The sequence below is a fragment of the Balaenoptera physalus genome (genome assembly GCF_965194825.1).
Source record: "Balaenoptera physalus genome assembly, chromosome: 9".
Taxonomy (NCBI): Eukaryota; Metazoa; Chordata; class Mammalia; order Artiodactyla; family Balaenopteridae; genus Balaenoptera; species Balaenoptera physalus.
The window spans coordinates 7,765,805-7,792,907 of record NC_138888.1 but is presented as its reverse complement, the minus strand read 5'-3'; the positions used below and the strand labels follow the sequence as shown (position 1 = coordinate 7,792,907).

The 27,103-nt window shown below is 57.3% G+C and overlaps 1 protein-coding gene across 1 annotated transcript in view; it reads left to right on the top strand.

Annotated features, from left to right (window-relative positions):
- IGF2R (insulin like growth factor 2 receptor) overlaps positions 1–16,812 on the top strand; it is a 110,463-nt gene extending 93,651 nt beyond the window's left edge. Inside the window, exons 37-48 of the mRNA XM_082475511.1 lie at positions 1,169–1,330; positions 2,448–2,655; positions 2,973–3,119; positions 4,141–4,375; positions 5,071–5,207; positions 7,380–7,494; positions 8,223–8,369; positions 8,937–9,124; positions 12,398–12,584; positions 13,068–13,220; positions 14,214–14,283; positions 15,013–16,812. Of these exons, the coding sequence (XP_082331637.1) occupies positions 1,169–1,330; positions 2,448–2,655; positions 2,973–3,119; positions 4,141–4,375; positions 5,071–5,207; positions 7,380–7,494; positions 8,223–8,369; positions 8,937–9,124; positions 12,398–12,584; positions 13,068–13,220; positions 14,214–14,283; positions 15,013–15,411 (2,148 nt within the window). The 3' untranslated portion in view covers positions 15,412–16,812. The remainder of the gene's footprint in view (positions 1–1,168; positions 1,331–2,447; positions 2,656–2,972; positions 3,120–4,140; positions 4,376–5,070; positions 5,208–7,379; positions 7,495–8,222; positions 8,370–8,936; positions 9,125–12,397; positions 12,585–13,067; positions 13,221–14,213; positions 14,284–15,012) is intronic.
- The last annotated feature ends 10,291 nt before the right edge of the window (positions 16,813–27,103 follow it).

Sequence of the window (27,103 nt, the reverse complement as noted above, 5' to 3'; positions counted from 1 at the left end):
GAAGGAGTGCAAGTAAAGGTCGTGGTTCTGTAACATGGAATCTCAGTAAGATGACATTCTGATTCCCTGGCCTGTAGCAGGTTTGTGAGGGAGAGGGGGCTGTGGCTGCCACAGATGGGTGACTGGACAGTGGCAGGAAGTGGCCTGGCAGCAGCCTGCCAAGGAGGGACAGTACAGTCACTGAGAGAAGGGGGAGAAACAAACCACTGCTTTCTGGGGCCTCTGCATATAGAGCCCCAGAGCTCCCAGACAGACCTTTCCCTGTTCACAAACTGCTGGGTGTGAGGATACTCCTGAGTGAGCAAGGCGAGGGAGGCCGTGATCGTCGGCTCCCTTGTCTCTGCAAGTGGGGCGTCTGGACACACGTCCGCAGGTACCCCTGGACTTGCGCTGGTCTCGGAGCGGCAGCGTGCTAAGAGTGGTCAGTACTTTGGGGTTTTAGAAACGGTATCTCATGCTGCATGTGTGTCAAGTTTGGAAGGATTTTCGAGGAGATTTTCTCTCCCTGTGTTTTTTTATCTTTAGTGGAGATATTTTCTTCACTTACATTTATAGAAAAACAGATTCTCAGCTACAGCTAAAAATGAAATTCCTTATCTGTTTTTGTGGCTGTCGCTGAATGAGGGAGGGAGAAAAGAAAGCACCTTGATTTATATTTATTTATGATACTTGGCCTGTGGAATGTCTTGCCAGGTCACTTCTCTACCTTATCGTAAACCCTCAGTTTCCAGAGGCGGTGGAGGAGAGATGCATACAGAATCACTTGCCTCCGTCCTTCGCGGTGGGAGGGTCTTGGTTTCACACGCCTCTCTGTCACGACGTTTAAAGATCCCTCGCTTTCTGCCTTTGAGCTGGTAGCGTGGAGCCCTGAGATGCTGTGCCTCTGTGGGTGCAGGGCCACGGCCCAGGGGCAGCGAGGAGCTGGGGCGTGCGCAGGCCTGCCTCGCGGTGCTGGAGGGCAGTGCTGCTTCCTTGCCGCTGGCGGGGACGATGGCTCCGTCCTCTTGGAGAGAGGCCACCGTGGGTCACCCCGAGCCCCTGGCGGTCTGGAGGCAGCGCAGGAGCCCGCAGCCCCCGGGCAGGTGTCTCCGGCACTTGCGGGGGAGCAGGGAGGACGCTGTGCTTATTAACCCGCGTGGGTTCAAGCCCGAGCCCTGCCTTAAAACAGGGCACTCCGAAGCTGCTGAGGACCAGCGACTGCGACTTTGTGTTCGAGTGGGAGACGCCGCTGGTGTGTCCTGACGAGGTGAAGGCAGAGGGCTGCTCCCTGACGGACGAGCAGCTGCACTACAGCTTCAACCTGTCCAGCCTCTCCAAGAGCACCTTCAAGGTAGCACTGCTGCCCCGGCGCCCGCCGTCTCGGGGCCGCCGCCTGGCTGCTTTCTGACGCTCGCTTGCGTTTCGCAGCGTGGCACGTGTGATCACTGGAGGACGTGTGGCCGCGAGGCAGTGCGTGGCGGGGGGCGGCCTTACTCTGTCCCGGGCAGGGCTCGGACAGTGTGCAAACCAGTCGCGGCTCACGCCGGAGACGAGCCTCGCGGTGGGAGCAATTCTTTGTTTTGGAGGGTTCCGCGGCCCGGAGAGGGGGCAGGGGGGCTCTTCATGTCGCAGATGGAGAGCCGGAGGCCGCTTGTGGGTGACCGCACGTGGACACGTGTGTGACCACGTGCCCGTAAGGGGCGGGGCCGGCAGAGGCCACGTGGACCCCCTCTGTCTCCAGCGTGACCGCAGAGGTGCCGGGGGCAGAGAGCTGTGGGCCCCCGACTCGAGCACATCTGGGTGTGTAGGGGGCTGGTCCGGCCCCGGCCTGAGCTCTGTGGACTCTTTGTTACGTGGCTGGGGCCGTGGCCTACGTCCCTGTGACGTAGGCGTTGCTGAGTCGTACGGCCGTGGACCGAGCCCGCGAGATCCCCTGCCGCCCAGGGGACGGCGGCTGGTGAGCGGTGAGCTCCGAGGTGTGTGCCCAGGTGCCAGCGGCCTGGCTGCTGTAACGGAGACCGTGCCTAGGTGCAGGCCCTCCCGACGGGTGCGCCGCAGGTGCGGCCTGCAGAGGCTGGGCGGCAAGGGCGGCACCTTTGGTCAGGCTGCGGCCGCTCTGCGCTCAGCTCTGAGTCTTCGGCGCTCCCAGCTTACAGGCGGGAGACGCGGGCTTCGGGAAGGGGGGCGAGCCGCCTGGGGTCTCGCAGCTGCCGCCCCCCACGGGCCCGCGGGAGCACGGCCAGCAGGTCTGCCACCGGAGGGCAGGGCCTCGGTGCGGAAGGCGCCCAGAGAGTGGACAGGGCGTCGCCCTCTGGAGGGGGGCAAGGCCCCAGAGGAGGAGGTGAGTGCCCAGGCGCCCGGGCACAGCCGCGGACCCAGCCGCCGCTTGTCTGCACGCGCCCGCCTCCCGCAGCGCCGGCCCCCTGCACCCGGAGACCCCTCACGGCCGCGGGGTGATGTCTCTCCAGGTGACCCGAGACTCGCGCACCTACAGCATCGGGGTGTGCACCGCGGCTGCGGGCCTGGACCAAGGAGGCTGCAAGGACGGAGGCGTCTGTCTGCTCTCCAGGAGCAAGGGGGTGTCCTTCGGGAGGCTGGCGTCGATGAGACTGGATTACAGGCACCAGGACGAAGCTGTCATTTTAAGTTACGCCAACGGAGATAATTGCCCTCCAGGTAAATGTTTGCAGAGGGGTGAATCTTAACGTTCCCAGGAAACGTGAAATTAGACGTGGCAGCAGGAGAGGACTGAGGAATGATGCCATAGATGCTGCGAGCACCGGGGCCTTGGCTCGGGCCACGGGACGACCCATCCTAGCAGCCTCGGGCCCGCGAGCTGCTCGTCACCTTGCGGCCGGGAGGCCTGGCGGTCCCCACGGTGGTTGAGGGTGACCATTTCTGTGCAGAGTCCTTGTCTGCGGTGACGGCGCCTGGTGAGGCCCAGCCAACGTGGTGCTGATAATCAGGGTCACGCAGACTTCTTCTCTTTCCAGAAACTGAAGAAGGCGACCCGTGTGTGTTCCCCTTCGTGTTCAATGGGAAGAGCTATGAGCAGTGTGTTCTGGAGGGCAGGGCCAGGCTCTGGTGTGCGACCACCGCAAACTACGACAGAGACCACGAGTGGGGCTTTTGCAGACACTGTAAGTGGGAGAGCGCCAGGTCCCAGCCAGGCCGGTGAGGTAACCTTGTACCCGTGGTAGGCCTGCTTCGTGCTCAGATCTTTCTGGACGTCCAAGTAAACGGCAGTGATTCTGTTGCATATAATCTTCTAGCCAAGGCTATTTTCCATGAAGAAAAGTCGTCTCTAATTGTTCTGTGGGATGTATTGCGTAACCGTGAATGTACTCCACGGCAGGGCCAGGTGGGGGGCAGGTTCGAGGTGGTCAGCTCGCCCACTCCCCAGCTCGAGGGACTCGTGTCCACATACCAGTTTTCAGCACCGGTGACTCACGTTCACTCTCAGCAGAATTGCTCCTGTCCCGGGTCTGCAGGGTGGTGAGGGGGTAATCAGGCCTGCAGGGGCTCGTCGGTTGATCATCTGCTCCGTGGTGGGCTGGGCTGGGCAGGGGCGGGGTTCACGGCCAGCCAGGCCCAGCATCCTTGCTGCTGGCGCATAGAGAACCGGCACGCGAGGGAGTCCTAGTAACACATGTGGCACAGACTGATGTGAGTTCCCAAGGAAAGCGATGGGATAAATGCTGGAGAAGTTGAGTGTTTGTAAGTCATCAGGGAGCAAAATGATACAAATTAAGGAGTTAGAAACGTTAAGTTTCCAAGGGACTACTGTAGCTTTGTTTGGAGGCTTATTAAGACAGGACCTTTCTCCTGGTCTGTCGGATGACACGTTTTTAGGTAATGAATTACAGGTATCTTTTTTTATTGTCATTCATACATTAATCAAATACCGAATACCTGTCTGCAAGGCACCACGCTATTGCTGTGAGGTTGATAAGTGCAGAAGGAGATACTGTGCCCCGAGGGAACTTGGTCTATTTAGGGTTGAGATACATGAATGGAACACGACGAGACCTGGCCGGGGCTGCATGGGGAGCGGCCAGGCATGGACAGGGTCCCTAAGGGCCAGCGCAGCGGAGGCGGGGCGGAGCCTAAGGACGAGTGAGGGACAGGCCAGGTCTGACCGGTCCCCATGTGCTGCCCCAGCCAACAGCCACCGGACGTCCGCGATTATCTTCAAGTGCGACGAGGATGCCGACGTGGGGCGGCCACAGGTCTTCAGTGAAGTTCGTGGGTGTGAGGTGACGTTTGAGTGGAAAACCAAAGTCATCTGCCCCCCGAAGAAGATGGAGTGCAAGTTCATCCAGAAGCACAAGACCTACGACCTGCGGCTGCTGTCCTCCCTCACCGGCTCCTGGCTCTTTGTCCACGACGGGACCTCGTGAGTGCCCCCCACCTCGGCGGCGTGCCGACGGGCTGGGTGCTTGGTGCTTTAGCTCAGACCCTGAAGGCGGGATGGCCTCACTCCTCTGACGCTCAGGGCAGCCTGGTGCACGGCGGGTGGTGTGGAAGCAGAGGCGACAGAAACCCTCAGAACCCAGAGAAGCCGCTGGTCCGCTGTGGGCCTGCTGGAATTAGTCTCGGTTTGGTGCATGTTTGTGAGGGGCAGCCGTCCGTGGCTGCGTGTGTCGTCCCGGCTCTGCTGCCCGAAGTCCCTAGGCCGTGCTGGCCCGCGGTGGCTTAGCTGGACTGACCGCTCCCTGCATAGCGCCTCCCCCCAGGCGCTCCGGGATCCTTCCGTCCACACGGCTGGGGGGAGCGTGGACCTGGAGGGCCTAAGTAGCCGTAAGCGAGGGAACGACTCGCCGGGGTTTGAGCCGCTGCGTGTCCTGACTCTAAACCACCCGAGTCTCGGGGCTCACTCACCCCACGTGCCTGCTTGGCACACTCGCTTCTTCAGCATCCAGCCGCTCTTTGGCCTGTCTTTACCCAGAGACCTGTTTCAGTGCTGCGTCCAGAGGTGCTGCGAAATCCTTGGCTATCAGAACGATTACCTTTTCTGGAAGGAATGGAAGGAGCTGCCCCCGAGTGTGCAGGACAGACACTGACCTTGCCTCTCTGTGTGTCATTTTACAGGTACTACATCAATTTGTGTCAGAAAATATACAAAGGGCCCCTGGACTGCTCTGAAAGAGCCAGCGTTTGCAAAAAGAGCCCCTCTGGCGACGTCCAGGTCTTGGGGCTCGTTCACACGCAGAAGCTGGACGTCATAGGTAAGGCCTGGACCCTTGTCGCATGGTCACAGGTGTCGTGTCAGAGTCGGGAAGGTGGAGGTGTCCTCCTGTGACCAGAGGGTCAGCACTGGCTTTGGTTGAAGCTCCAGGTGTTATTTTCAGTGACTGTTTCTCAGGCACTTGGCACCTCCCGGAGCATCAGAATAAGTACTGCTCTGTGTCCTCTGAGACGGCAGGTCCTAGTCTGTGTGTCTAGAGGGCTGGGCGATCCTGGGGAGGTGTTTGTCCTCAGGAGGAGGGCAGGACGTTCAGGGTTCTTCTGAGTCCCTGCTCCAGCCTCCGTGTATACGTGCAAGTGTTTATCCGGGGAAGCCAAACGCTGACATGAGAACCTGGTAAAGACAATTCAGGGTACATTTTCGTAATGTTTTAATTCGGAAACACAAAATGAAGCTCGTTTTAATAGAAAATTCATCTTGCAATTGGTTGTTGAGTGAAAGAGTCTTTCATCACGTAAAAGGAAAAGGCAGGGTTTTCTTAGTTTAGGAACAGTCAGGTGTGTTGGGAGGACAAGGAAGAAACAACGTTCAGTGTGCCTGTCTGGCTGGAGGGGGTCCCCGAGCTGTCCTGATTAGAGCACGGGGAGCCGTATGTCCGCTCCAGCTGTTGACAGGGAGAAAGGGAGTTCTGGGGAACCACTGTCACCCTTGAGAAAAACCCCGACTCTGCAGGTTGGAAGTGGGGCGAGTCACCCCCCGGCAGGAGTGGCCAGACCTCCTGGCCCACGGCCCGCCCCCCGTTGGGGATCTTGGTCATAGCCGCCACGAAGGGCATAGGGGCTGTGGGTGGGTCTGTCCCTGCTGTCTGGTCCTCGTGGAAATTTGACCCATCTCTCGCTCAGTTTCCCTCAGCCAGGTGAGAAAAACTAGAACATTGAAGCCTCATGAAAAGATGAGCTAGTAAAACCTGTTCCCTGACACACCAGGCGGGGTCTTACCCTTGGGCCCCAACAGGACGACCATCTAAGGCCAGTCGCCGTGACCCCCACGAGCATTTAGGGGGTGTGACCTTGTGGGGTGAAGAGATGGACTCTTGTCCCAGGAGTTAACAGTCCCCGGCAACCAGGCTTTGTACGTGTGTGTATGTGTGTGATTTATGCGTGTGTACACGTGTGGTCCTCAGTGGCCTGGGCAGGTGTTAGAGTCCATTTCACAGCTTGGGTAACTGGAGGTGTGGAAGGTTGAGTGTGTTGTCCGTCTAGTATGATGGTGGAGGCACTTCATCAAGACCTGTACCTGTTGGTTCCATGTTCCAGAAGTTTAAGCATTTCTCTTCAAAGCTGTGGAACCCTTTCTTACAAAATTTTCACCGAAGCCCAATATTTAAAACAAACTCACCCAGAGCAGCCTTGAACCTGGGTGGGTCCGGGAGCATGGGCCTCACTTCCTGTCGAGGGGTCCCCGTGCCTTGGCCATGCCCCGGAGAACACCTGGGCAGCGGGTGCCGCCCCCTCCGCGTCCCCTGTCTCGAAGGACGTGGGTCGAGTGTGTGAGGGTCAGGCCGGAGGACTGTCCCGTGCTGGCCCCGAGAGCCACCGTCTGTGCGCTGAGCCCCTGTGAGACGTGCCCCTGGAAGCGCGGCCTTGCTTTGCACGGCCTTGCTTTTCGCGGCCCCTGCAGGCTGGGCTTCCCCTGGTTCTTTGACCACGTGGAGAAGAACCTTCAGAAGCAGAAAGAGCTCCACGTGGAACCAGGAGGCCTGAGGAAACCAGAGCTGTGGTGGGTGGAGTGTCACGCTGGAGGGTGGACTTCTGGCGCCTGCCCTGTCCTTCCCGGGAGGCTCAGGGTGGGATGGAGGAATGCGAGGGGAAGCACCTAAAACGGCACAGAAGTTGCGCACGGCGGGGGGCCCCGCGCACACGCTGCACCGGGCGCTCCCCGCTCGGCCCCGGACCGCACGCTGCAGGGGTCTCCCGGCCGCACAGGGGAGGAGACGGCGCGCGGGGGTCGGCTGGGGTCTGAACCCCGGTCCCCTCTTGCTGTGCGGGCAGCGACGCGGGCCGGGCGCGGTCATCAGGCTTGGCGGTGCTGATGACCCGCGTAGTGAGTCTCCAGAGACACAGACGTTTGCTCGTGATACAGGTTTGACGTCTGACGCTGGGGCTCCCGCGATGCCCTAGACATAGCGTCAGTTCAGTCGTTTGTGTTTCAGATGACAGAGTCATCGTGACTTACTCAAAAGGCCATCAGTGTGGCGACAATAAGACGGCATCCGCCGTCATCGAGCTGACCTGTGCGAAGACAGTGGGCCGGCCTTCGTTCACAAGGTGAGGGGATGGGGTCCCCCAGGGAAGCTGTGTGCAGGGCCTGCCGGGACCCCGTCGGAATTTCCCCCCATGGTTTCCCCTTGGGGGCGGCGAGGGGCACCGGCCGCTGAGACCCGTGGCCTGGTGGAGCCGGGGCTGCCCCGCGCGGGGAGGGGTCCCTGGATGGGGGCTGCAACATGCGTAAAGCAGGATTTCACTGGCTTCCGGCTTTGAACGTCACAGTGTAACCAAAAGGGCATTGATTGGTGCCACCCAAGGCCAGCTGTTCAAGCAGCCTGTCTGGGACCCGCGGCCGGCACGGTGGCACTTGGGATGCTTGCTCTTGGATTATCCTGGAAATCTCTGGGCAGCTCTGTGTCTGGGGCTGTGGGGGGGACCGTTTGGCCAGCAGAGGGAGCGTGTGAGCTGCTGTGTTTGTGAACCGACCGATTCCTTCCAGAAGCTGGGCTTGGGAAAGGGGAGACCCAGGCGTTGTCAAAGGATTGAATCAGTTGGAGAGTCTGAGGTGCTTGTAAAGCAAATATTCAAAAATCTAGGAGCAAATCTTTCCAGCTTTTAGACGTTGCACAGTTTCTAAATTTTAAGAATACATGTGAGCGCTTGCCTGCTTTTTCACATGGCAGATGGGTTGGGTGGGCATCTTCCTGATCGTAAGTCGCCCTCCTAGCCCGGCAGCGTCCTCTGGTTTGGGAGGGTGGCCGTGACCGTGGTCTGTGTGCCGCCTGCAGGTTCGACATGGGCAGCTGCACCTACCACTTCAGCTGGGACTCGCGCGCGGCCTGCGCGGTGAAGCCGCAGGAGGTGCAGATGGTGAACGGCACCATCACCAACCCAGCCAACGGCAGGAGCTTCAGCCTCGGGGACATTTATTTCAAGTCAGTGGAGCATTTTCCTTCTGGGTGCTGCTACGTATTCAGATCTCTCCCCGGCCGAGGGCTGCGAGATAAAGAGGGCCAAGTGTTTGTGTGTTTTAGTTACCGTGTCCAGGTAGTCGTCATATTTCGCTCAAACAGAGGGCAAGCACTACTCAGCTATTAAGTGTAACACCAAAGATGCTGAGTTCTCCTGAGTGTAAAAATAAAGTTGCCCCTCCTCCCTCGCCCAGGGGTCAGAGCTGGAACCTTCTGAAACAATTTTCGATGAGGAACTTCTGGGCTTACTAGTTTGTGAATAAAAAAGTCAGTTGCTCAGCGGTGTCACTGGGTGGGTCTCGGGGTCCGGGGCTGTGCCTGGGCAGGGGGAAGCGGGTATGGTGCGGGGCACAGCATCTGAGAACAGGGCAGCAAAGCTCCGCGCGTGGAGGACTGGGCAGTAGGACGGGGAGACGGCAGGTGGTGCCCTCGGCAGTATCCTGCAGCCCTGCCCCGTACCCTGGGCTTTGGGTCCAGGTGACAAAGGGCTCTCTTGAAGGACCGTTGGAGTCACCCGACCTTTTCTTTTAGGCGGTTCAGCGCCTCTGGGGACATGAGAACGAATGGGGACAAGTACCTGTACGAGATCCAGCTGTCCTCCATCACGAGCTCCACGAACCCCGCGTGCTCGGGGGCCAACATCTGTCAGGTGAAGCCCAACGACCAGCACTTCAGTAGGAAAGTTGGGACTTCTGACAAAACCAAATACTACTTTCAAGGTAACTCTCTCCTTCCATGTGCCACGTTTAACTTCCTTGGAGGAACTGTAACGTATTTTCATGAACAAACGCCCTGCAGTTGAAACGTCAGATCAGTTTTAGCACAAAAGCCCTGGGTCTGATCCTGTGTCTTGACACGCGCTTGTCATAGCGGACTGAGCAGCGTGTGTCAGACCAGAGCGGTTCGCTATAGGGAAGATTTACCTCCTAAACAAACAAGCAAAACTTGGTCTAAACCAGAGGTGGTGAGGTGGGCGTGCATGGCCACGTCCGGAATTTCCTTTGGTTTGGTTTTTGTCACAATATGTCTTTATTTTGAAACTTCAGATGTTACTGTAGAAGGGTAGGAGGTTTCGGGTTTGTCAAAAGGATGAGAAGAAAAGAGAGACCTGACCCAAGTATTCGGGTGGGTGTGGAGGAGGGCATTCCGCTGCACTGATGGAGCTTTTCCTTTGTTCCTTTTGTTCCCTTCCAGTTTTATTGAAATGTAATTGATATACAGCACTGTATAAGTTTAAAGGGCACAGCGTAATGATTTGACTTACATACATCATGAAATGATGACTGCAGCAAGTTTAGTGAACATCTGTCATCTCACATGGATACAGAATTAAAGAAAAAGAAAAGAATTATTTTTTCTTGTGATGAGAACTCTTAGGATTCACGCCCTTAATGACTTTCAAATGTAACATACAGCAGGGTTAATTATGTTCAGCATGTGGCATATGATATCCCTATTATTAATTTATTTTATAATTAGAAGTTTGTACCTTTTGACCACCTTCATCCAATTCCCTCTCCCCCCAACCTCCTCCCCTGGTAACCACAAATCTAATCTCTTTTTCTGTGAGTTTATTTTTGAAGTATAATTGACCTACAACGCTATTTCAAAATGATCGCCACGATAAGTCTGGTTACCGTGTGTCACCACACAAAGATATTACATAATTATTGACTATATTCCCCCACACTCTACACTTCATACCCGTGACTCATTTATTTTGTACCTGGAAGTTTGTACCTCTTAATTGCCCTCACTTATTTCTTTCCTGATTCCTTCTTGACCTTGAAAGAATATTTCCAGGAGGCAGCTCGTGTGCTTTTGTTTTAAACAACTAGTCTTTCACTATATACCATTTCATGATTTGATTTTTGAACCAAGTGAATGAACTCGCTTTTTAAACGATTAAATGTGTTTACAAAACCAGCTGACTTTGACTTCAAAGGGCTGCTGAGAGAGAGATTCCCGGCGAGGAGGGGGAGCGGCTGCTCCCTGAGTAGGTGTAGCCTAGCAGAGGGCGTTTCCGTGCTCGGGTGCCGAGCTGGTCACTGCACTTGACAGCGCCCACGGGGGCTGGGCAGAGACCTGCCAGGTCAGTCTGGCTCGCTTCCGTGATTCCCTGTCATGGGGTCAGCCCGCTGGTCCTCTGTTCTCTTCCAGTGACTCTGGGTCGGATGCTGGAGTCGTGCAGTGGCTGGTTGGGCCCCCTCTTGAGGTGCTGTCCTCAGGGCCTGGCCCTGTAGTAAGTGCTTAGTAAATGTCTGTTGACTGACTGAAGGGCTGCTTTAAACGCCTCCAAGGCCACTGCTCTGCAGAGAAGGAAAGTCCAAGCTCTTTTGAAAACCGCCTGGAAGATTTTGACAGACTCCCGTTTTATTAGCAGCTGGTCCTGCAAACGCACCCAGACCCAGCCATCAGATTACTCACGAGCCCCTGCAGGCCCCATGCCGCCTCTCCACGGGCCTTCCTGCTGGACCGCCTCCGCCCGCCCCGTCCTCCTCCTCTGGCCTGTCCCAGCTCCGTGCTCGCTTCTCCTCACACCCAGGGGCACTGCTGCTGGTGCACCTGCAGCAGTGCTCAGGCTCCACGCCACAGCCCTGGTCAGGGGCCCGGCCACTGGAGTGAGAACCTTCATGTCCACGAGGCCTGCGTCTAGTCTAGCTGGCCTCCTGCGGTCCCCCAGCTTCAGGGGGTGCGTGTGTCTGTGTGTATGTATGTACACACACTTGTGTGCGCACGGTTATTTATTCTTGGTTAATGAAATCATTTTCGGACCTTTTCACCGCCTTCATTCACCAGCGCTAGGAAGTAGGTTTAGTTTTAAGCCTTCGTCCACATTTCAGGAAGAATGCAGTTTAACGCCCTTCACGAGTCTGCATTCATCCGAGTGGGCAAGAGTGGGAAGCCGCAGAGCCCGTCGCTTGCTGAGATTCTGGCTGAGATTCAGAGCTGCCACCTCGGCCCCTCACCGGCTCACCAGTTTGTGCCCTCGTTCCAGCCTGGGGGACAGCCCACTCGGGTCACGGCCCAGCCGGTTATGAGTGAGGACGCGCGGGGCCTTCCCGAGCCCAGCCCGCAGGGCCGGGTCTCGGCTGCCCTCGGGCGTGTCGCTGCACACGCTGCGCTCCCCGGTGCTCCAGTGGTGGCCGGCCGTGAGGGGTTTGAGTCTCCAGCCACGAAGCTGTCCGCACAAGGCAGAGTCCGCACCGGCGCCTCTCACTTCTCACAGCAGCTGCACGTTCAGGGGGCTCCGTCTCCGCCTCAGATGCGATGACTCACTAGGGGGTGCTCAGAGCTAAGAGCTGTGTAGTCGTGCTTACAGCTTGTTACAGTGAAAGGATACAGAGTCAAGCCGGCCCGTGGGAGGAGTGTGTAGGGTGCAGTCTGGGGGGAGCCGGATGCTTCTGTTGTCTTCTCCCTGTGGAATCAGGACGTGTTGTGTTCCCAGCATAAACGTGACAACACACATACACACAAGCTCAGGAACTGACCAGGGAAGCCCGCCCATCCCTCAGTGTCCAGAGGTTTTATTGGGGCTTCGTTGTGTAGGCTTGACTGGTTGATCACTCGGTTGGTTGGTTGGCTGGTTGGTTGGTTGGCTGACTGGCTGGTTGGTTGGTTAACTGACTCGTTGGTTGACTGGTGGGTTGGTTGACTGGCTGGTTGGTTGGTTGGTCAAGCTCGGTCTCCAGGTGGACTGATTCTGTGTAGGCAGCCCCGCCTCCAGATCATATTGTTAGCTGAGGACAAAGGCCAGACCTCTTTTTGGGCAAGGTTCAAGTCTTTCCCACATTCTGACTTAGGGCAGGGGCCCCATAATGTGTGTTGAGCAGTCTGTGAGAGCTCATCTGGGACATTTGATGAAGGACCCTTACGTCTGAATTGAAGTCTCTGCAAACTTTTTACAGGCTATGAAAAAGTAAACTTGACCCACTACTGAAACACCAGCGGTAATGGTGCTGTGCTTGTGTGTGTGCCTGCCTTGTTGACAGATGGCGATCTGGATGTGGTGTTTGCCTCTTCCTCCAAGTGTGGAAAAGACAAGACGAAATCTGTCTCCTCCACCATCTTCTTCCATTGTGACCCCTTGGTGAAGGACGGGATCCCCGAGTTCAGCCACGAGACCGCCGACTGCCAGTACCTCTTCTCCTGGTACACCTCTGCTGTGTGTCCTCTGGGGTAAGTGGGGTTCTGCCCCACGGTGTTCCCTTAACTCCAGGAGCATTGAGGCTGTGTCCCAAGATGAGTTGTTGGGAGGGAGAAGCTGTTACCTGGGCTGTGATCACTGTTTCTTCCCAGAGAAGAGAGCTGTGTTCTCGGGAGACAAGGGCGGCCAGCGTGTCCCTGAGTCTTTGCTCCAGAAGCGCCTCTGTGCTCTCGGGGCCCTGCAGCGGGATCAGCGAGGCCTGGGGGAGGCGTGTTGCCCAAAGCTCGGCTTTTCTCGTCCCCTTAGTGGCGAAGGGCCGTGTGGCCGGAGGATCGCCCTTCCCCGTCCTCCTGCCTCAGTCTCATCATCAGAGGCGTTTGTCCGCTGTTGTCCTCCACCTCTGGTGGATCTCGTCTCGCTGCGGGGGGGGGGCTGCGAAGGCAGGGCCACCTCCCGAGCTGGGCCTCGCTAGGCACTGGCGGTGGCGGTGGCTGAGTGGTGTGGCCTCCCCGCAGGGTGGGCTTCGACAGCGAGAGCGCCGGGGACGACACGCAGGAGCGCAAGGGGCTCTCGGAGCGGAGCCAGGCCGTGGGGGCCGTGCTCAGCCTGCTGCTGGTGGCGCTCACCGCCTGCCTGCTCGCCCTGCTGCTGCATAAGAAGGAGCGCCGGTAAGGAGAGGGGAGTGGGCCGGGGGACCGGCCAGTGGTTCGGAGTCGGAATCTGGGCTCCTTTTTTTGAGCCCATCAGCAGCCAAAGTGTGGAAGCGGTCCCCAGAGCTGTGTTTTGTAAACGTCTGCGTCCTTGTGGCGATGTGTCCTGTCTGACCAGGGCTGTGGACCCTGTCAGGTCACGTGGCAGATGCTCTGCGGGCCTTGGCCTGGCCCACCTGTTCCCAGGATGTGGCTCTCTGCACGTGTCCACAGATGGACAGAGAGTTAAACACCTGTCACGAGCTGACTTTCCTCTGATCAGCTGACTTGTCTGCCCTTTAAAAGGGGAGCATTTGTGAGGTACCGGGTGTGACACCTCCTCCATTGGCTCCCCTTTGCTGGTGAAAGGTCTTGTCACTCACAGGCAGCAGGACCGTCCAGCAGATTTCATGTCACGCATGAATGAGGCCCAGGGCTCTGTGTGTGGTCAGCCCTGTCCAGAGCGCAGGGATGGTCCAGCTCTGGGGCTGCCTGTTGCCTCTCTCACCTGCCCGAGGAGCCAGAGGCAAAGGAGAGAGGGTCGGGGAGTGCTGACCGCAGCCGTTCCGACCCTGAGAGGCCGTCAGTGGGACGCAGGATCGGGGCGGGAGGTCTGGGTATGAGCCGGCCCTGCGTTCGTCCCTTGGCCCAGTAATCTCGGCGCAGCCCTGGGGTGGCAGGAAGGTGTGGGTCGTCGTATTGACGTGAAAAAGCAGAAGGACAAGTGCTGGGAAACCCACTCTGACCCTTCTTACACCCTGAAAATGGGGAGCAGGATTTGGATCTGTGTCTGTCTGACTCTAGAGCGTTCTTCCTGCTGAACTGGTTTACAGCCCTGCTGCGGTGGGGTGAGGGAGCGCTCGGTGGGGTGAGGGAGCGCTCGCTCTTGGGGCTGCAGCCCCCCTGGTGGCGGGCACTCGGGAGCCGGAGGGGGCGTGGCTCCAGCCTGGAGTAACGTGGGCCTCCTTCCAGGGAGACGGTGATGAGCAAGATCACCAGCTGCTGTCGGAGAAGCACAAGCGTGTCCTACAAGTACTCGAAGGTAATTGATGCCTGCCGAGGTCTTGGGCGACGCGCACGCGCGCACGCACGCGATCGAACTGTTGTCGTGATGTCGGTCAGTGACTACAGGAACCTGTCATCGCGGGAAGTTTGAAATGGACAAAGGGAAAACGTCCCTCTGCTCTTAACCCGAACACACGTTTTGTTCTTTTTCCTTCAAGTTTTTCTCATTGTGGTTGCAGCTGATTTCTTACAGCATTTAGTATTTAGCTTACTTCTACTTTTTTGGCTATTCTACAAAAAAAGACAGTAATGAAAGTTTCTGTGCCTCTGGCATTTGGATGTCTTCCTTAGGATAACTGTCTAGAAACTGAGGCCAGAGGGCCTAAATGCACTCGTGGCTGTTGAGTGTGCTACCAGCTGCTTTCTGGAAGCCTTCCCTCAACTACACTCATCCCCGCGTCCCCCGCGCGGCTCCTGTCCCTGCTGCCCGAGGGCCCCTGGAGCAGAGGGACCCCGTCCCCCGGCACCGCCGCCTTGTCGCTGGCCGCCTTCCTGCCTCCTGACACTATCTGCCGTGGTTGGGTCTCAGCAGGAGCTGGCAGTCGCCAGCCCTCCCCTTCTCCCTGAGGGGGAACACGGGACGGTGATGGCTGCCGTGGGCTGGGAAGAGGGCCCCGCCTCTGGGTGGGTCATGGAGGGAGGGAGGGGGCCAGAGGAGGCCGACGAGGTCTCAGGCGGACCCACGGTCTCTGCTGTGTCCCGGCAGGTGAACAAGGAGGAAGAGGCGGACGAGAATGAAACTGAGTGGCTGATGGAAGAGATCCAGCTGCCGTCGCCGAGGCCCGGGAAGGAGGGGCAGGAGAATGGCCACGTCACTACCAAGTCCGTGAAAGCCGAAGCCCTCACCTCCTTGCACGGGGACGACCAGGACAGCGAGGACGAGGTGCTGACCCTCCCGGAGGTGAAAGTGCACCCGGGCAGAGGGGCCGGGGCTGAAGGCGTGCACCCACTGAGGCCCCCGCCGAGGAAGGCGCTTCGGGAGCAAGCGGACGACCGGGTGGGGCTGGTGAGTGTGGAGCAGGCCAGGAGGGGGAGGCCCCGGGCCGCGCAGAAGCCCGTGAGCTCCTTCCACGACGACAGCGACGAGGACCTCCTGCACGTCTAGACTGCGGGGTGCGCTCGGCGACTCCGCCGGCACCTCCAACCAACTAAGACTTCGACTCCGTGATGCTTCTATCATTTTTGCCTTTAACAAAAACTGTTTCAAAAGGGAAGAGTTTTGGTGATGGGGGAGAGGGTGAGGAGGTGGGTGCCGCTCTCTGTGGTCACCGGGATGGGGCATCGCTCCAGCTGCTGGAGGGCGGCGCCGGGGCCCCGTGTTTAGTCCCAAGTCCTTGCATGGAACGTGGCCGCCAGGCGCTTCCTACCGCGCCCGGGCCAGACGCGTCTCGGAACAGAGGGCTGCGTTTGCGGAAAACCCTTGCTGCTTTAGGCCCTGTAGGGTATTTGATCATTATATTTTAGCATTTAATTCTCTCCTCCTATTTATTGACTTTGACAATTACTCAGGTTTGGGAAAAAGGAAAACAACAACAACAACAGTTTTTTCCTGCCGGCAGGGGGTAATCTATCTGTCCATCCCTTAGCAGGGAGGCTGTTGGGGCGGTCGGGTGGTTCCATACGAGGTTTTGAACTCCACGACGTGCCCTCTCGGTTAGACTCTGCCGTTCTCTCTCTTTTCCCTTTTGCTCCTGTCTCGTAAGGGCGCGTGCGTGCACACACACACACGTGTGGGTCCCTAGTGCCTGGGCTCTGGAGGGTCTGCCTGCTGTCTGCCTCCGGTCAGTAACGGCTGCAGCTTTTTGCATGACGTCTTCAGTCCTAGGCGCACAGAGCACAGTTATCAGTATTTCTTCCGCCAGCTGGTGAAGTCAAACAACCCACCCAAAGATTGATTTGTGCGTGCGTGCGTGCGTGTGTGTGTGTGTGAGTGAGAGAGAGAATGGAGTTGAGATGTCAGACTTTTTTCCGGACTTGGGGGTGTAGGTCTCACCTCTTCAGGTTCTCATGATACCACCTTTACTGTGCTTATTTTTTTTTTTAAAGAAAAAAGTGTTTATCAACTATTCGACCTATAAGAAGCCTTAATTTGCACAGTGTGTGACTCACGGAAATTGCATGAAAGCCAGTGGGCCAGATTCTCGCCCCTAGTGTTGCACGTGGATTCCTGCTCGGGGGGCTGGGGAGGGGGGTCGGCCAAGGCCGGCCTCTCAGTCTGCAGGACGGGAGGGCGAGACCACTGTCCTTCCCGGCTGTTGGCTCCTTTCTTGAAGTGTTTAATGAATGACTTTTCTTGCATTATAGAACTGTATATAGACTCAGTGGTATTCATATCCTGGAAAGCAAACCAACCTACAGGGTTCCTTGGTTTGTACTCCGTTTGGCTGGCTTATTTGATTTCAACATGAGTGTATTTTTAAAAATTGATTTCTTTCCTCATTTTTTTTCAATCAAATTTACTGTAATATGAAGTATTCAACAATTTGAATAAAAGATAAATTATTAACTGGTTGTTCCTGCTTTTTCCCCATGAGCGTGAAAAGCTGCCTGGTTAGTTGCCACGCCCAATGCCATCTCTGTGCCTCCTGTTACATGTCCGGATGGCAGCCGACCCTTCACGAGCAGCACATCAGCTTTCTCTCTGGAGTCTCCCTGCGTGTCGGTGCTCACCCGAGGCCCCCGGGCTTCTGTCAGCTTCGTCCACACCTGATTCTTCCTCCTTCCGAGAAAGGGTATTGTGACCAAAACAACCACCGTGCGTGCAGATCCCATGCTACCAGAAAGCATCCTGGTGCTCAGCCCAAGCTAACATGGGGGCAGGAGGGGTTCTCTTGCACAGATTTGGTTTCCATCTGAAAGTACTGACACGTAATGAGAGCTTCTTAGATATTAATGTGAAAGCAGACCAAACGGGGTTACTACAATGTCAATGTCAATGTCAATGACTGGACTTCTCGGAGTTAGCACCCTTCCCACCCATTTTCTGATTATTTCCAGTTGGGGTGACTTTTTATTTTTAAGGATTTTATAATGTCTCTCCTGAGACGGACACTCTGGGGTCTTATAAAGGTTTACATTGTGACGCCAGAGTTGCTGGTCATCGGACACTGTGTCCAGGGGGCTGTTCTCCAAGCCACTCCCTTCCTGCTAAGACGCAGGAGGCCCTCTCTGTCCGGAGGGGCACTTGCAGGTGCTCACTGGCCCTGCTGGTAAACTTGATGGTGGGGAAGCTCTCTGTCTGCACCTCGGGCCACCTGCCTGGTGCCCAGCTCGTGCCGGCCGCAGAGGGATGGGGAAGTGACCGTGTGCGTGAAGCTTTTGCTCAGGCTCTTTTCTTGAGCCCCTGCAAACAGACTAACAGTCCGTGCCAGCTGTGGTCACAGGTAGTTTAGGAAACCGCTCCCTGGCAGCAAATAGGAATTAGAATCTTTTAAGATTGTAATTAGTTTCCTTTTAACCAAATTTTTTAAGCCCCCCCCCCGCTTTTTTGAGACTGTCCATTGAATGGTGGAGGAATGGGATAAGTGGAGGGTCAGGACGGTGTAGGCAAACCCTGGGCCCAGGAAATCCACGGGAGAGTGGAAACGCGGCTCCTGCCAAGAGCGTTCTAAACGCAGCTGAATCCAGTTCTCCCCCAACCTCTGACATAGGCTGATATCCGAGGATTCCTTTAGGGAGGCCGACTGCTGCCCGGGCATTCAGAAGGAATTCTTTGGTCCCTTTGTACCAGTTGAAGAAGCGGGCATGGAGGTCTTAGCTCCCGTCCAGGGGATCAGGTCACAAGGGGATGGTGTGCCTCGGGAGCGGAAGGTACTGGCCAGCTTAGATTGACAAAACCCCCTTCAGCAGCTTTGGAGAATCCCCGCGACTCTGACTTCACGACGTGACTTCTTATTTCCCCAAATGAACGTGGCTGACGTGGGGCCGGCGTCTCTCAAGGGAAGCTGAGCTGCTGTGCCTCCTGGAAGGACGGGTACCCGGGGTGGCTCGCTGCACAAAGCCCGGGCGGGGTGGCCTGGCCGGGTGGTCCTGCAGCTCCTCTCTGGGCTGGGGTGGGCCCGGAGACAGGCCGCCGTGTGCTCGGGGACGGAGGGGCTGGAGGGGCTGCAGAGGTAAGGCTGGAACAGTCCTGGAACTTGAAGAGTCCCGTGGAAGTCGCTGTCAGTACCACCCTGGGGGAAATACAGTGTTTCCCCTAAACACAGAGGGAAAGGCCACAGTTAGGCCGTGAATTATTAGTTACTCATATTTCTTTACCTCTTATTCTATTTTGTTTTGACCAGTTTGTGAATCAAATTCAATGAGATTTATACTGTTACTTTGATACTCACGGAGTTAGAGGAAAGCAAAGTTGAGTGGTCCTGCTGGTCGTCCCCCCTGGACAAGGTGACAATGCAGGTCACCCGGCAGCTGGTCTCAGCGCCGTCCTGGAGAAAACGGCCCGGGGAGCAAGCCTCATTCCACCAGAGCAGGGAAGTGACGTGGGTGCCGGATCCCATGGGGTGGGTGCGTAGAGGGTCAGGTTCCCAGGCAGACCTTGTGACCCTTGGCTGCAAATTAAAAAAAAAAAAGTTGACAAAACATACAAAGAATTTGAACATACAGGACCAAGAACTGTTTTCCCTCAACTGTGCGAGAGTGAGCTGCCTCCCTGGTGCCTTGTCATCCCAGGCCCCTCAGGATGTCACCCCCCACGAGCACAATGCGCCCTCCGGACCCAGAACACCCACGTGGGCCTGCCAGTTGTCATGGCAACGCCGTTTTCACCGTTCTGACCCCATTCAGAATCCTGTCCAATTTGCCGTGTCTCTCTTGAGTTTCCCTCCGTCTGGAAAGTTCCTCAGCCTTTCTTTGACTTTGATGACCTTGACACGTGAGGTCACCCTCCTCATCCTGATGGCGCTCTGACACGCCTGACGGTCACTCTCCCCTCAGGGACGCCCTCGCCTCCCCTGCCGCTGGGACGAGGCCTGTCCTGCTCTGCCCACCTCATGGCTTTGGGACTCGTTCTGGAAGCACGGGGCAAGAGGCGAGGGGCTCAGGATGAACGAAATCACACCTGAACTAGAAGATCGCGTTGGCATACGGACGGATTGTCGTATAGCGGCATTTCCCGAAGTGCGCCCCACGGAACACTTGTTCTGTGTGATTATGACAGATGTTCTGCAAAAACTGGAAACGACTTATGTTCAAGAAAGTTTGGAAAATGCTGAATGAAAGGTAAATGGCTTTTGTTGCTATGAGGCTTCTCAGAGAGTCTCTAGAAGGAGACACTGCTGGGCGAAATTACAGTAGGAAACGTGGCCGGTGCGTCTCCGAGCAGGGGAACGGCACGCAGCAGTCCCTGGATGCGGACCCGTGTCCCCTTGGGGGACCTGGGGGGGCGTGCACAGCCCACTGAGGGTGCTGTCACCATGGGCACGGCTCTGTTCTCTCGACAGTCCCGAGGAGCAGGGTCGTGGGTTGTCTGTTCGAGAACACACCGCTGCTGATTAATGACAACAAGGCCAAGTGGGCACCCGCTACCTCAGACCTGCCCTCCCCAGAGGAAGCCTCCGCTCCCTCCCCCCGCCTTGCCCCCGCCATTTGTGTCGCCCCAGTACTTCTCTCTCCTTGGGGTCAGGTTCCCCAAGAAGTTGACCCTGAGCCCTGATCTTGAAGTACAGTTGACCCTTGAGCAACACGGGTTTGAACTGCACAGGTCCACTGAGACGCGAATTTTTTTCAATAAATACCACAGTACTACGCGCTCTGTGGTTGGCCGAATCCGTGGATGCGGAGCTGTGAGTATGGAGGAGGGTGGCTATGGGCTTGAGCATCCCCGGATTTCAGGACACGTGGGGGCCCCTGGCACCAGCCTCCTGTGGATACCAGTGGACCGCTGTACTGGAACCACTGAAATGGTGCTCTGACCCCATCCTTCATTTATTTCCCCGCATTTGAATGCTGGGGTATAGACGTTGTTACGGGTTGAATCTCGTCTCCCCAAAATCCACATGTTGAAGTACTAACCCCAGTACCTCAGAATGTGACATGGAGACAGGGTCTTTACTGGGGTGATGAAGCGAGGTCAGCGGGGTCAGTCCTAACCCACTAGGGCTGTGTTCTTATAAAAAGGGGAAATTTGGACACAGGGACGGACGGCACCGTGGGAAGAGGTGTGAAGAGACAGGGAGGAGCCGGCCATCCGCAGGGCAAGGACGGAGGCCTGGGGCAGCCTTCGCTCGGCCCTCGGTAGCAACCAACCCTGCCGACACCTGAATTTTGGACTTCTGGCACCCAGACCTGTGAGGCCATGTATTTCCGTTGCTTAAGCCACCCAGCCCGTGGTACTTTGTTACAGGAATTAATCCAGAGACCAGAGGCCCAGCCTCTGGCCTCCAGGAGCCCACAGCCTCCCAGAGCAGCCGGGCAGTGATGAGACACGTGGAGGGGGACCCCATGGCTGTGCCGGGCGCCGGCCCCTAGGCCAGGCTGCCCTACATGACCTCTCACTGCCTTTCATGCCCATCATGGTCCACGCCAGTCGCCTTTCCTGGGATTTCCTGAAAACGCTATGCAGAAAATCCATGCAAACAGTCCTGAAAGTCTTTCAGGCCAGGTACCATGAGAGACGCTAGCGCACCTCCTGAGTCACCGTGCAGGTTACAGTTGTGTGCACAGGTGCAGGGCCCTGGGGTGGCAGCTGGCGCGGATACATCTTTAACTGTGTGCCAGGCAGTTGACAGATACCAACTCATCTAATACTCATGGCAACCCTGTGGAGTGGATACTCCTGGTATCCCATTTTGCAGATGGAAAACTGAGACCCTGAGGGTTAGGCAGTCAGTCTAAGGTCACAGCTGGTGAACCACGGAGATGGCATTTGAACCAAGTTCTTCTGGCTCAGGATTTGCGCCCTTAACTGCCCGTGTATACTAGCCCCTCAGAGGCCAGTTCACGGGTGCGAATGAGGCTGGAGGTGGCCGGTGGGTAGGTTGTGAAGGGAGGGGTCAGGCTTGGCGTTGGCTTTGAATCCAAGTAGCTCCTGCAAGTTAGTTAGTTGCTTAGCTTGGATTCTCATGTGAGGAGAGAGTGCTTCCTGCTTTACTGGGTGAGCATGGAGACTGAGAAGTAACAGCTGGTGCTTGGTCCGCGCTCAGTGCATTGGTGGGAGAGAAGGGCCCACAGACCGGGGCTTAAGCAACAGAAATTAATTTTCTCACAGTCCTGGAGGCTGGAGGTCTGAGGTCAAGGTGTTGTCAGGGCTGGTTCCTCCTGAGGCCTCTCTCCTTGGCTTACAGACGGCCACCTTCCTCTGGGTATTCACATGGTCGCCCTGCCCTCTGTGTGTGTCTGTGTCCTAATCTCCTCTATATAAATAAGAAACTCTATGTATAAGTTTAAGGCACAACCTACTGACCTCATTTTAACTTGATTACCTCTTTAAAGACCCTGTTTCCAAATTGTGAAGTACTGGGGTTAGGGCTTCAGCATGTGAGTTTGGGGTGGGAGAGCTCAGTTCAGCCCCTAACTGGGAACAGAAGCTACAGTGCACTCAGGAGGTGGAGAACACAGACGCTTTTCAGGCCGGGCTCCTGGGACCCTCTGAACACCCCTTAGGGGCACCCCTACGTGTGCACACACATGCACACACACAGTGCTGGCACACCCGTAAAATTAGATCCAGTCATCAATGTAAGAACTGTTTTCTTGAATGCTTTCTATCTGCTGGGCACAGTGCAGCTTGGCAGTTGTGAGCAAAATAGAGTGTTTCTGAGTCCCATGGTCCTGAGTCTCTTCTTTTAACTGTCTTTTCTTTTTTTAATTTAATTTAATGTTTTTTTTTTTTTTTTTTTTTTTTTTTTGGCCCCATGGCATGTGGGATCTTAGTTCCCTGACCAGGGATTGAACCCATGCACCCTGCAATGGAATCAAGGAGTCCTAACCACTGGACCGCCAGGGAATTCCCTTAACTGTCTCTTCTTTTTTTCTGTTTTGGATTTTCACCAGAGACCAGCCTGGGAAATGCATGTCATCCAAGAGGGGGAATTTGTGCATTTGTGCACAACCAGAGGAGTCATCGGACTGTCTCCCCTGCTGTCGTAACAACAGCTTGTTTTGACCGCTCACCCTGACCCAAGGCCTGAGCTTTAAGTCCATCTGCTGTGTCCCACCTGAGTTGGTTTGGCCCGCAAGCTAAGCATGGGGTTTATGTTTTTAAATGGTCAAAAAAAATTAAAAGAAGAAGAATATTACGTGACACATGAGAATTAGATGAAACTAAAATTTCCACATCCCGAAATGAAGCTCTATGGGGAGCTGGGCGCACGTGTTCATTTACGTCTCATCCAGGGCTGCGCTGGCGCTTGGACTGAAGGGGAGCAGCTGCAGAGACCAGACGGCCCAGAAAGGCCGCTACGCCCGGGCGTTTACCACGGGGCCCTTTACAGAAAAGCTTGCCTCCCGCCCCAGGCTTTCTGATCCGCACAGCCGCGCCATGGGGTGGGGCAGGTGCAGACCCGTTTTGCAGTTGTGAGGATTAAGGCTTAGAAGATGTATAGCGTACAGCTTGGTGCTGATGGAGGCGGGCTTTGAACGGGCTCGCTGACTCCAAAGGCCCTCTCCCCTGCGCTGTCCACACGCTCTTCGGACGTGGCCCGGTTCACAGCAGCCCCCAGACTAGTGCCCTCGGTTAAGGGCAAGCCAGTCCTTCAGATGCTCAGGCCAAACGCCTTGGTGCCTCTGGACTCTTCGCTTGCTCTCATACCCACACCCAGTCCGTCAGCAAATCCTTTCCTCTCTACCTTCAATCATATCCTGAGTTTGCTTCTTTCCATCCCAGCCACCTGGGCCCGGCCTCTTGCTCAGGCTCAGGCTGTCTCCGGGGGCCCGCAGGGTAAAGCCCCGGTCCTGGCGGGCCTGCAGAGCCCTGTGCCCTGGCCCGTGGCCCCTCCGGCGTCCGTCCTTTTGCTCCCTCCGCTGGCTCTCCGGCAGTCCTGCTGGCCTCCTCGCTCAGCCCGCTGGGCCTCTGCTCTTGCCGGCCCCTCTCTCTGGAACGCTCTTCCTCCGTCCGCAGGGCTCGCCCTCCCCCTCGCCCTCCCCCAAGGTTCACATCACCTCTGAGAGGCCACCCCTGACCGCTGGTTCTGCGGTCTCAGCCCTCACCTTCCTGCTCAAGATCTTCTCCGTTGCACTTCCCGCCTACTATGATACAGTCCAGCGTTTCCCTTGCTGAGTACAGATCTCTGCTCTGAGATGTTTGTTTCTTTGTTCACTGCTGCGTCCTCAGTGCCCAGAGCAGAGCCTGGCAGACAGTAGGTGCTCTACTTTGTGCAGTGGGTGAGTGAGTGGGTCCCTTGGCGGGGACAGGGCAGTGGGTAGCTGAGGGCTGGCGGGTTCTCTTGGACGAGGCTTCCACACCGTGTCGCAAGGCTACCCCGCCCTGGAATGTTGGAGCGTCATCAGGAATAGAACGGAACGGGCTCCTGCCTGCACTTGTGGGCCGGCCCCCGTCCCAGGAGCCCCAGCCTCAGTGGCGGCATCCGTGCGCGCTCGGCCCTCTGAGCTCTGGAGGTGGGGAGGGTAGGTAGGGATTTAATAATGCCCGGCTTCTGCTGCCTGTGTCCTGGGACAGGTGAGGACAAGAAGACTGTCATGGGCAGCTGAGGCAGACGCAGGCCATTGGGAGGACAGTCCCGGTCCCTGAAGGAGAAGGTGGAGGCCGAGGGCTCCTCTGCTTTGTCCCCTGATTGAGGCCTGGGCGGGAGCATCCTGGGTGGCGGCCTTCTGTGTCAGCGGCTTGGGTGCAGGCAAAGCAGAGCCATCGGAGCCGGCCGCTGGCTTCGGGGAGGAGCCTGGGGTGTGAGGGACAGTCCGTGCCCCTAAGAAAGGCTGGGCCTTTGATGGCCAGGCCGGAGCCTCACGGCGGGCTCCCGTGCTGTTCCCACGCTTCTGGCCGTTTCCGTGCTCCTCGGTGTAGATAACACCTGTCCCCTAATGGCCTTACTGAGCGGTGCTGCTTTGGAAGACGGTGCCGGGGTCAGGGGCCGAGAGGAGAGGTCTGCTCCTCCAGGACGGTCCCCTCCTGACAGCACGGAGAGGGAAACAGCGACGCTGGGGTTCGGTGCCGCGACAGCCGCGGCCCACCCCGTCCCCGCCCCGCTGCAGCACAGCCCGGGAGGAGGAGGCCCAGTGGCGGCAGGAGCGGGGCCTCCGGGGCCGGGATCGCAGGGTGGCGGGCAGGCCCGTTCTCCCACAGCCCTTCTGGAAAGTCAGCCCGGTCGTGGTGAAGTCACGCCACTGTGAGGGTCACCTGAACCTCGGGAGCCCTGGTGGCCGGCTTTCCACCTGCAGATCTGGGCTTGCCCCTAACGCCTCTGCCTTCTCTGTTTTCCCGGAGGGGAGCCCGGCCTCTCTTCTTACCTCCGAGGCCTCGGGAGGTCCCAAGGCCTGGGGTGAACTGTCCTGGAACAAAAGAAGCATATTTGCGTGAAATCTGTGTTTCATTGGCCGTTGGGCAAGTTGAGTGGCAGCACAAGAGTCCTGGAAACTTGGTCACTGGTCACTGGCCCTGGGGCTTTCAGTGAATCGATTTCTTGAGAATTGGCCGAGAGCCAGCAGCATGACAGTGGACAAGGGACTGACCTCTTGGGCCTTGGTTTCTTGTCTCTAACACGTGGGTAACTCAAGGGTTCTCACAAGATCACATAAATATCAAGATCAGTGAGGAGCCTGGCCCGTCACCCGAGAGGCCAGTGAGGATGGTGGCACCGGCCTTTCCCAGTTGGCACTTACCCACGGGCCTTGGTCGCTTCTGCCCTCTGCAATCTGAGCCCAGGAGGACCCGGCCACCCCGATGTGCACCTGGACCAGGGGCTGGGAGATGGGGGAAGGGAGTGATGCAGGGCGAGGGGAGGGCCTATCTGCTCTCCAGTCTAAGAGGAACAAAGATCTCCCAGGCCACGGAGAGCCGGAGGGCGCCCCTGCCCAGAGCGGGGAGGCTGCTCTCTCCCCAGAGAAAAGTGGGCAGTGGTGTCCGGCCTGGCCGGGGAGGCGGGGGCAGGGAGGGTCCTGCTTCCTCCCGAGGTCGTGTTGGGAGCAGGATGGCACCCTGGCTGCTTCCCAGGCCAAGGACTCATGTCAGGGCAGCCCGTGCACTTGGGGCTGGTTGTGTTAGAAAACCCCAGTAGCTTCCTCCCGTGCAGGGAACACCCAGCTCTCCCTGCTCCCGGGAGGCCCCTTCGCTCCTCGCACAGGACACTTCACTTTTGGTCACCAAATGTGGGGTGTTTTCCCCACGCCAAGCACTTCTCTGCAATACCAGCTGAGTGTCCCACAGTGTAGCCCAATTCTGACACCATCTACCTGGAGAGAGCGTCAGACCCCGCAGGTTAAGGGCTCGGACCCACGACACTGCCCCCGCCCCTCAGATGCCAATCACTGTTAGGTCCCCAGGTTACCCACAATTCTGTCCGACTTAGCTGTAAATCAGGGTCCCATGAGCTCTTCCCCCTTTGGATTCAAGTGATTTGCTAGAGCGGCTCAGAGAAGACAGGGAAACATTGATTGGTTCGCCAGTTTATTAGAGGATATGGTGAAGAATCAGAAGAACAGCCAGAAGAGGAGATACACAGGCGAGGTCGGGGAGGGTCCCAGAGCAGGAGCTGCTGTCCCCATGGGGCTGGGGCGTGTGGGTGTGTTCGCTCCGAACCCCGGCTGCTGGGATTCTAATGGACACTTCACCACGTCGTCGCCATGAACCCCAGTTTCAGCCCCTCTCGCTGCTCAAGAGAATGGGGGCAGGGCTGAAAGTTCCAAGTCTCTAATCACGGCTTGGTCTTCCCTGAGGCCAGGAGCCACCCAGGAGCCCACCTGGGGCCACCTCGCTGAACAGAAGACACTCCGATCGCTGGGGAGTGTCAAGGGTTTCAGGGGCCCCGTGCCAGGACCAGGGTGGGTGGGGGCAGACCAAGATATAGTTTCTATTATCTCACTCAGCGCCTGGCCTGGGTGTGCCGAGGCCCTGCCTTGCGGAGGTCCGCCCCCAGCCCTCTTCCTTCCCTCCCCCGCAGTGAGCGCTCAGTCCAGGCAGGGAGGGGGTTTGCAGAGCTGCAGCCCCCTGAGGCGGGCTGTATTGCCAGACCAGCCGGTGGCCAGCTTCCATTGTCCACGGAGTGAAGAGGCGAGAGTCCCAGGAACGAGACGGTGCAGTGGCAGCCCCTGCGTCTGTTATCTGTCTCTCCTGTGTGCACAGGGAGGGACCTGGCCTGAATGTCCGGGCTGAGGTGGGGGGAGGGGGAGGCGTTTTCTGCCTGTGGCTCTCTGAGGTCTTCTATCAGCATCTCTGGCCGGGGCCCATGGAGGTCTGTGCCCAGACGGCCCCCTTGGCCCGCTTTCCTGGGGATTCAGGGTGCCTCACAGACCAGCAGCTGGGAGCCTGCCTGGGGACGTAGTGAAGCTGGGTGAAGTCCCATGTGGGTCCCAGAGAACGTGGTCGTCCTACGTTGGGACAAGGAGGTAGGGAGACAGGTCCGTCTGGAGGGCTTGGCTCTCCCATCACCCCAGCCAGACCCTCACTGCCCCCTGCATCAGATGCCAATCACAAGTAGTAGGTCCTGTAGCTGTGCCTGGCGGCCAGCATGCTGTCTTTGGTTTATCTGGATGATGAAGAGTTTTAAAGTAGGTAATCCCTTTGGAAGAGACTGCGGGGGGGCTCACGGCGCCCTTGCTTGCTGCTTTTGCGCTATGAACTCCAACTCAACAGAATTAGGCCCCCCGCCCAGGGCACTCCCTGGCCCAGCAAATGATTTGGCCAG